Below are 10,000 nucleotides of genomic sequence, written 5' to 3' on the forward strand. Positions count from 1 at the left end.
ACAAGAAAATGAACTCCATTAATCCCTCTTACACTTTGTTATTGTACTACACACACACACACACACACACACACACACACACGTTAGGACTTCTAGAGGTGCGGCGCCTTGCTGAAGGGAGAGGCCTCTGTAACGTGGTCCAGAGCTGGACTAGAACCGACCACCTTCCGCTTCTCAAACCCTGTTTGAGTCTGTGTGCCTTTTTAGTCTTTGTACGTGCTGTGGGTGTGTGTGTCTGTGTGTGTGTGTGTGCGTGTGCGTGTGTGTGTTTGTGTGTGTGTGTGTGTGAAGACTGATGTTCTCTCTCTTCTTCTGTAATGCAAAGTGATTGAAGGGTTGTTTTGGGGCGAGTTTTCAGCACAGGAGCTCATTTGTCCACATCAGTTTCAAAGTGTGTGTGTGTCCGTCTGTGTGTGTGTCTGTGTGTAATATGCAGTGTCCCCTGAGCTCATGAAGTGTCACTTGAAGCACACACACACACACACACACACACACACACACACACACACACACACACACACACACACACACACACACCTCAGTTGGCCCGCAGTGTGAAGAGATGAGCTGCAGTCCCACATCTGCGCTGACCTATGAAAACGCAGCTTGTGGGCACGCTCAGTGAGCAGCAAGAGATAACACACACACACACACACACACACACACACACACACACACACACAGCCGACACTGCTGCAGTGTGAGAGAGAGAGTATTGATATGTGTGTGTGTGTGTGTGTGTGTGTGTGTGTGTGTGTGTGTGTGTGTGTGTGTGTGTGTGTGTGTGTGTGTGTCAGATTCAATATCTCTTGATGGCGAGTACGGTAGCATGCTAGCCTAGCGACTCTCAATAGAAAATCCTGAGTGAGCAGCTGCCAGATTAGCATGAGACGCTAACGGGTAGCACATTGTGGTTCCACTGCCGGGTGGAGCGCCGGATGACGGATGTCTCACACTCTCTCCGGCATTTAGGGAGTGACAATGGGCTGGAGAGGGAGGAGGGAGAGTTAGAGCGATGAAGCAGGAAAGAGACAGAGAATACTCCATTTATATAAAAAGCCTATCTCAGCAAAGTGTGACGGAGGATGGAAGGAGAGGAGGAGAAGGAATTACTTTTTGCAGAACCACTTCATCAGTAAAGGCCGAACAAGAGAGAAGAGAGAGAAGGCAGGGATGGAGGGAGGGATGAGGGATGCATCTATACACAAATACAAACAATGTGACGGGAATGAAGTGAGCCAAGATGGAGCCTCTTGTTGCTCAACCACTGCAACGTCTCCTCGTGTCCACGACGTCTTCCACAGAGGACGACGAGCGGAGATTCAGGGACGAATACGTCGTTTACTTTTGGTTTCACAAACAGCATTTTACGGTGCTAACAGAGCTAACGGCGCTAGTAGGGGTAACGGTCCTAGCGGATCTAACAGTGCTAACAGTGCTAACGGTGCTAGTAGGGGTAACAGTGCTAACGGATCTAACGGTGCTAGTAGGGGTAACAGTGCTAACGGATCAAACGGTGCTAGTAGGGGTAGCAGTGCTAACGGATCTAACGGTGCTAGTAGGGGTAACGGTGCTAACGGTGCTAGTAGGGGTAACAGTGCTAACGGATCTAACGGTGCTAGTAGGGGTAACGGTGCTAACGGTGCTAGTAGGGATAACGGTGCTAGTAGGGGTAACGGTCCTAGCGGATCTAACAGTGCTAACAGTGCTAACGGTGCTAGTAGGGGTAACAGTGCTAACGGATCTAACGGTGCTAGTAGGGGTAACGGTGCTAACGGTGCTAGTTGGGGTAACGGTGCTAACGGTGCTAGTAGGGGTAACAGTGCTAACGGATCTAACGGTGCTAGTAGGGGTAACGGTGCTAACGGTGCTAGTAGGGGTAACGGTGCTAACGGTGCTAGTAGGGGTAACGGTGCTAACGGTGCTAGTAGGGGTAACGGTGCTAACGGAGCTAACAGTGCTAGCCGAGCGATGACAGAAGGAAGTTGGGTGTCGAGCGTTTAGTTGATGCATGAACGCTCATGGAGACAAGGGAAAGCTGCCGGCACCTGAACGAGCACCATCACCACAGAGGAAACTGGTTTAGTTTCCAGTTCAATTCGACTTCTTTGACATCTTTTTATTTTCAGTAGACCACAATGCTGTTCTCCCAACGTGGTCACCCTGCAGTGGTGCTCCCCTCCCACGCAGCTAGCGCCCACACACACACACACACACACACACACACGCAGAGAAGGAGAAAGAAAGCGAGGCCGTGATGAAAGAGCACATATAATTATTAGAGATGATTATAAGAGAGCGAGTTGGAATCGGCTCCATTCATCCATTAGAGGCCGAGTGGGAGGAAAGATGGCTGAAAGGAAAGTGGCATAACTCAAGTGGAGTCTTGTTTTATAATGCAGTGTGTGTGTGTGTGTGTGTGTGTGTGTGTGTGTGTGTGTGTGTGTGTGTGTGTGTGTGTGTGTGTGTGTGTGTGTGTGTGTGTGTGTTAAATGCCATACATCTCAGACCTGCAGACTCACAACAGACAAACAGTCCTGAGCTTCTGGTTTCCACCTTTTCCTAAATGAGTAATATTTCTATGATGGTGAATGTTCACATCATAAATAATTCCTCCAGTAGTTTAAAGCTGTCAGATGACACAAAAAACTCATCAGATGTCAGTAAAAAATAAAAGAATAAAACCGTATAAAGTTGCCTCTCATAGACGGAAGGATTCTCTCTCTCTCTATATATATATATATATATATATATATATATATATATATATATATATATATATGGGGTGCTTTTATTTGGGATACAGTAGATTAACATGTTTTATTTTGTCAGGGTTGTAATTGCCCTAACAATCCGACTTGTTGCATTAAATGTAATATTTGATTCTCATCTTTATTACAACATAGTAGCAGCACTTGAATGCCTCTTCCTGATAGCACGTTGTGGTTTAACGTTATTGAAGACATTGTCTTGATTCGTGTTGTTCTGAGTTTGTCCTCATGGCTGAATGAACCTAATGTGAGTCTCTTTGGATAAAAGCGTCAGCTAAATGAAATGTAATATACCTCGTATCATTCATTTATATACATAAATGTATCTTCCTCCTCCCTCCCTGCAGGCGAGGATGACGACGACGACGAGTGCGGCGAGGAGAAGCTGCCGTCGTGCTTCGACTACGTGATGCACTTCCTCACCGTGTTCTGGAAGGTCCTGTTCGCCTTCGTGCCGCCCACAGACTACTGGAACGGCTGGGCCTGCTTCGTGGTCTCCATCTGCATGATCGGCCTGCTCACCGCCGTCATCGGTAGGACCGAGCGGGAGGAGAGAACCGGGTTTAGCTCTTAGAACGCGTCGCACGTCTTAAGTGGAGGTTTATGCACAGTTAGATACCCAGCATGCACCACACCGACCATGTTTTGGCACAAAGGTTATAACTGTTCCAGTGTTTTGGCTGAAACTCCTTCCTAACTCCCCAAGGCTTCGCTTCATTGAGATTGTTATCGTGGTAGTGTGACTATTTTGATTTGGGGAGACGCTGCAGCTAAATAACTGGTGATCGCTCAGTGCTGCGTTGTAATGGGTGACCTCTGACCTCTGACCTCTGCTCCTCTCCTCTCCCTCAGGCGACCTGGCCTCCAGCTTCGGCTGCACGGTGGGCCTGAAGGACTCCGTCACGGCCGTGGTGTTCGTAGCGCTGGGAACCTCCGTACCAGGTGAGCCCTCTTCCTCCTCCTCCTCTTCCTCCCGCTGATCCAACGCCTCCAACGCTGCTGGACTTCAGTCAGACGCCGTTCTCTCCTCGCGTTCCACAAGTCTTCCACCCAGTGACACGATCAGCTCCTCGCCGCCGTGTTGATCTGTGGGAGCGCCGCTGCTTTTCTTCAGAGTAGATTCTGCAGAATAAAAGGAGCCGCTGTGACATTTAACATTCAACAATAAACAGAGTGGGAGCATGACGATTTACAATTGAATCTACAGTAGAATTTAAAGTTCAAATAAAGTGCATGGAATCTGAGAGTTATGTGAAAGAGAACACATGTGTATGGTTATTTACATGTACACGTCTTTAGGAGCTTAAAGGAGCTTCTACATGTGCAAAAGAGACAATCGAGGAAAAGAAGATTTGAATTGATTAAAACAAGTTTACAGAGTTATTGTGTAGTCATTGTACAGCAGGGTCCCATTTAGCTGCAAAACAAAAACACACAAAAAGAAGCAAAAATATCACTAAAATAGTCAAAATATCAGATGAAACAACATATTATGTTCAGGTTCAGCAGAATCTCCTTCAGCTCAGAACCCAGAGACCAGGACGTGTTGCTGGACTCCTCAGAGGAGCCATGACCCAGTCCAGCTCCCAGTCCAGCTCCCAGTCCAGCTCCCAGTCCAGCTCCCAGTCCAGCTCCCAGTCCAGCTCCCAGTCTCTCCAGCTCCCAGTCTCTCCAGCTCCCAGTCCAGCTCCCAGTCTCTCCAGCTCCCAGTCTCTCCAGCTCCCAGTCTCTCCAGCTCCCAGTCTTCATACGAGGAAGTCTGCAGACGTGCAGCGTCCTCAACGTGAAGAACGACTGCAACGGACGGATAAATGTGTTTTAACCTTGGCATGGTCTCCTGCCTCTGCACACACACACACACACACACACACACACACACACACACACACACACACACACACACACACATAGAGCACATGATGGATGTATTACATGCAGACACATTAGCATGGGCAACTGTAATTACTTTGAGAAACAGTCACATACTTGAAACATATTAAATCTTAAAGTGCATTTCACACACACACACACACACACACACACACACACACACACACACACACACACACACACACACACACACAGCATGTCCATTAGCATAGGGCTGTTTGTCATGTCAGGCTCAGCTGGTCTCTGTCCTCCCATTCAGGGAGCTCGGGGGGGAAAGTGATGTATTACATACTATTACACACACATACATATATATATATATATATATATATACACACACACTATACACTTTGAAACATGTATGCACACATCAAGAAAATGTAATATTTGCACACAAAGAGAAAAACATGCCCGCTATCGGTTGCTTTGGTTGCATAAACACACACATCTGCTTATGAGAGGAAGACACACAATGTGTTGAGCTGGAGAATGTGAATAAAGCGGCTCAGCCTTTCTGGGGCTCTTAGCCTTGTTACCACACACACACACACACACACACACACACACGCACACGCACACGCACACACACACTAAGTGGTAGGAAGAAAACATCAAACGACGGGAGAGGAGCTTTTAGGAAACTAAATGTTGTTGTTGGATTGAGGCAAAACCTCTGATCCTCATATCTATGACGAGGCCTTCCATCACAGGGTTAAAGGGGCGAGAGAGAGAGAGAGAGGGAGAGGGAGGGAGAGAGAGAGAGAGAGAGAGGGAGAGGGAGGGAGGTTGATAGACGTGACGACAGGAAAAGGGCAGAATCCCTCCCTCTCTCACAGAAGGAGCTGCAGAGAGAAACCTGTTGCTCACGAGCACTCAGCCTCCTCCTCCTCCTCCTCCTCCTCCTCCTCCTCCTCCTCCTCCTCCTCTTCCTCCTCCTCCTCCTCCTCCTCCTCTTCCTCTTCTTCCAGCTGGTGGAGGAGGCTGAGTGTCAGATTGAACCCAGGTGGCACCGCTGACCAACACACTCACTCACACACACACACACACACACACACACACACACACACACACACACACACACACACACACACACACAGACCTGTCCCTGAGGCTTTAAGGTGTATGGGGAGATTTATCTTTGCTGCCTCTCCCCTCGTCCTCCTCTTCATCTTTCTCCTCCTCTTCCTCCTCTTCCTCCTCCTCCTCCTCCTCCTCTTCCTCCTCCTCCTCCTCCTCTCTTGCCAGCTTTGCTTCCACTTCAAGAAAAGCCTTTCCTGCCTCACAGGATCTGTCAGATTAAAGAAGACATGAGGGACTGAGGAAGAGAGGATGGGAGACAAGAGACACAGTAGAGAGAATGCAGCATAGACTTCTATACAACCAGAGGAGTCGCCCCCTGGTGGTCAGGAAAGAGAATGCAGCTTTAACACATGAAGCATGGACTTCTATACAACCAGAGGAGTCGCCCCCTGGTGGTCAGGAGAGAGAATGCAGCTTCAACACATGAAGCATAGACTTCTATACAACCAGAGGAGTCGCCCCCTGGTGGTCAGGAGAGAGAAGTTTTTAATGCATCGGCTTCACTCTGCACCATACTTTCCCTTGATGAACGTCCATTGAGTAACGTGTTTATGGAAAATGCAAAATGTGCCCACATGTGACCCGCCTCCCTCCTTTTCGTCCCCAGATACCTTTGCCAGCAAGGTGGCTGCGACCCAGGATCAGTACGCTGACGCCTCCATCGGTAACGTGACCGGCTCCAACGCTGTCAACGTGTTCCTGGGCATCGGGGTGAGTCCGGCTCGTTCAGCCACCGACTTCTTCGTTGGTTCTTTCATGCGTAACGCCGTGAGCGCTCTCCTTCGCGTTACTCAGTCTGCTTGTCCTGCTGCTCGACAGGTGGCGTGGTCCATCGCCGCCATCTACCACAACAGCAGGGGGGAGGACTTCAGGGTGGATCCGGGCACGCTGGCCTTCTCCGTCACGCTCTTCACCATCTTCGCCTTCATCGCCGTCGGCACGCTGATGTACCGGCGGCGGCCAGAGATCGGCGGCGAGCTGGGGGGTCCGCGGACGGCCAAGATCCTGACCAGCATGCTGTTCTTCAGCCTGTGGCTGCTCTACATCCTCTTCTCCTCCCTGGAGGCCTACTGCCACATCCCGGGCTTCTAAGAGGACGGAGACGACGGAGGGAAGCGAAGGAGACCACCGATCTATCGCTCCCTCCCTTTACGCAATAGATCGATTGACAGGTGAAGAAGTGGAGGACGCGGGGAAGCGTCTGAAAACAGAACGGAAGGAAATACGGATGCATGGAAGGAAAATCTCAGCAGCCAGAGAAAGATCGATGGAAGAAGAAGAGATGGAAAAACTAAGGAATACGATTTTATTTTATTTTGTGTCTTGATCTATAAATCCAAACCAATCAAGTTGTCTTAAACCTCGTGTTAAGTACATGAAACTGATCCCCAAGCGCACACCACGTGTCTCAGCTGGTTCCACCGTAAAGAAACGAGGAAGAAGCGTTTTAATGAAGGAGGCGTGGCTTCGTTCGTCCCTCGCTCAGCAAGAGACACGAGTGAGACGGATCAAAAACCTGGATTTACCGCCGCAACTGTTTAACGACAACAAACTGTGTGCGTGTGTGTGTGTGTGTGGTTGTGCGTTCCTGTGCTCGTGTGTTGCGAGGAAGAGGGTCGAGTACTGTGAAGAAAAAAAATAGAAAATTCAAAAAACAACGCCTCTCGTTTTGCTCGCGTGAGACGGAACCCGCTTTCCTCCTCGGAGGTCTTTGACTCCCGGCTTGTAGAAACGCTGAGGAAGACTCTTTTCCTTTCTTTTTTTAAAGGGAGGGCGCATTCAATTTGAGGTTGATAAATGTAATACTTGAGCTGAAGGTCCTTCTGAATGTCTCGGTTACGCCTCCTGACGCTCTCGCTCTGTCGCTTTATACAATAGATGTACATGATTTAAGGTCTAATATGAATGGAGGAAGGGGTCAGTGTGCTTTTAAAACCTTTAATAAGGCCGCGTCTGAGAAGAGCGGCCGCAACCGTTTAAAACTGTTAGAGCAACTATTACCATTGCATAGATATCTAGGTTTTGTGTGTTTGTTTCTGTTCCGTAAACTATGAGATTCACGTGTCCGTCGTAACATTGCAATAGACTCTACACCGTCTGAACCCTCATTGGCTGTCTGCTTCCGACCCGCCTCCGTCATCGGTTGGCTTGCTCCAACGCGTCATCGTCCTTGTGTGTCTTAAGCCCCTCCCCCCTGGCTGGTCAGTGGACCAATCAAAAATCCTCAAGGGCTTTGTAAGAAACAACCACTAATCCCGTCGCCCTGACCCTTGGTTTGTAGTCTGCAACAGGGGCTTGTTCACCAACTGCTCAATATTTGGACTTTTCCTCAAATAAACAAGACGACATGACAGTTTCTTTGAGTGCAGATTCAAACCAAGAACCCAGAGTCACCGATATATTGGCCAAAGCGACGAGTCTTCAGTCGCTCTTGGACTCTTTCCCGGTTCATGGCAGACTGCCTGTGCATTGAGGTCAGTCTCAGTCCAAATGAAAGCATCCATGCAAAGTTCTTTACCGCTCTGCTTCTTAAGACTTCGTCCCTTCAGGCTCGTGGGTTATGAGGCCGGGAGCCGAGGGAAGCAGCGTCGGTCTGGCTTTGTGTTCTTTCTTTATATTCCAGGGAAAGTGCTTGTTCTCGACCGAAGAACCTAAAGGCTCATTTCATCTCAGACGAGCTCACAGACGTTTGGATGCAATCAAACTCAACGGGATAGGTAGTTTTTTATCCGGTGTGTTGTAAACCAGCGCCCCCTAGGGCCTGTATCTTAAAGTGAGTTCATCCTAGTCGTTCTAAAGCTGCATTCACACCAAATCAAGTCTGTTTTTCTGAACGCCAGTCCTCCCATTCATGAACGTGGGTAACATACAACGTTTTAAAAAAACTGTGGGCAAAAAGGCGACCCTTCGTCACACCCGGCCGATCCCACGGCGATCCAGAGTTGTACAATCCAGCCGCGAGGGAACAAAAGACGCCTGATTTGGTTTGAACGCCGCCTGAGGCTCCATCCACACCGGTACGTTTGGGTTTTAATTCGATCGCGTAACTTTGTCTAAGTTTACGCCACCGCGGTGCTTTAGGAGACTGCTGAAGCCGTTTCCGTTTTCCGAAACTCAACTCCAGGGTTGAGTTTGGTCTCGGCGTTTCCTTCATCTGATCACGTGACCCTTTTCCGGAAAGAAAAACTAGCGGTTTACCAGCGTTGCTGACCTCGTCCAAAAGGGACGCTACTATCCGAACAGCTTTAAAACAAGGTAGTGTGGAAGCAGCTTCACTCGTCGGGTCCTGGATGACTTCATAACATGGGATGCTTTATTTGGAACCATTGGAACCTGATTGGTTGTCCTTGTTTCCTTGTTTCGAAGTTCAACGCTAAGAATCAATAAATCGGACCAATCAGGAGAAGACAGGAATTATAGAATATTACCAACAGAGAATAAATCATTGGAGGTCAAGTCAAAAGGGACCCTTGTTCCGCCGCTCTCGCTTCATGACACGGCAGCAATGGGTTCTTGGTTTGAAGCAACACGCATTGTCTCTTTTCAGTTCTACCAAACGTCTGTGTGCAGACAGAAGTCTGAGGGCTCAAAAGGCAACTGGTGGATTTAAAACCACTTTTTTTTAGGACACAAGCTACCAAACCAGAGCTAGTAGACACGTCTTCATGTGATCAGACTCACTGACGGGAATCCTCTTTCACTGACCAGTCGTAGACACACAATTCATCCTGAAGCAATTTATGCCCCAAATAAATCATAAAAACGCCAAAATCCGTCTGGAAATATGAGTAGAATCTAGATGTTAAATATCCCGGCTGTCGGAGAGGTTTACGCTTCAGACTGTTAACTCTTTAACGTCCACGGATCTTTACTGTCCGAGTCCTCTAAGTCCATCATAGTTAGTCGAATGGCACTATATGCATCTGAATTGGCCAGAATCTTTCCTGCTGACGTTGTGTGTTCTGTTATCTTTTTTTAAAACTTGATGTATAATATAAAACGTAGTATTTTAAATGTCATCTGTAGAGTAAGTAGTCTGGGTTGGATGTAATCCATTTAAAACTCGGCAAAAAGCTTTCCGCCCCTGTGAGAGAGCCGAGCCGAGCCGCGGATCGGAGGAGTTTGGCAAATCCACGGCACCTCGAGGATAACTTCAGATCTAAAATACGTCTCTGAGGTTTCGTAAACAGATGTTTTGTCTCCGATCCCCCAAAATAACCTGAGAGCTCAGCGTGCAGACGCTTATCTGCAGCTCCAGT

At 48.4% G+C, this 10,000-nt stretch overlaps 1 protein-coding gene across 2 annotated transcripts in view; it reads left to right on the forward strand.

Moving 5' to 3' along the window:
- Positions 1 to 6,833, forward strand: part of slc8a1b (solute carrier family 8 member 1b) — a gene marked incomplete at both ends in the record, with an annotated part of 88,591 nt that extends 81,758 nt beyond the window's left edge. For both annotated transcript variants that reach the window (XM_079229929.1, XM_079229930.1), the window contains 4 exons: positions 3,119 to 3,304; positions 3,624 to 3,713; positions 6,349 to 6,452; positions 6,561 to 6,833. In XM_079229929.1, coding sequence (XP_079086055.1) covers positions 3,119 to 3,304; positions 3,624 to 3,713; positions 6,349 to 6,452; positions 6,561 to 6,833 — 653 coding nt within the window. The remainder of the gene's footprint in view (positions 1 to 3,118; positions 3,305 to 3,623; positions 3,714 to 6,348; positions 6,453 to 6,560) is intronic.
- Positions 6,834 to 10,000: the final 3,167 nt, after the last annotated feature.

This window comes from Taurulus bubalis, assembly GCF_910589615.1.
Source record: "Taurulus bubalis genome assembly, chromosome: 14".
In the NCBI taxonomy this organism is placed as follows: Eukaryota; Metazoa; Chordata; class Actinopteri; order Perciformes; family Cottidae; genus Taurulus; species Taurulus bubalis.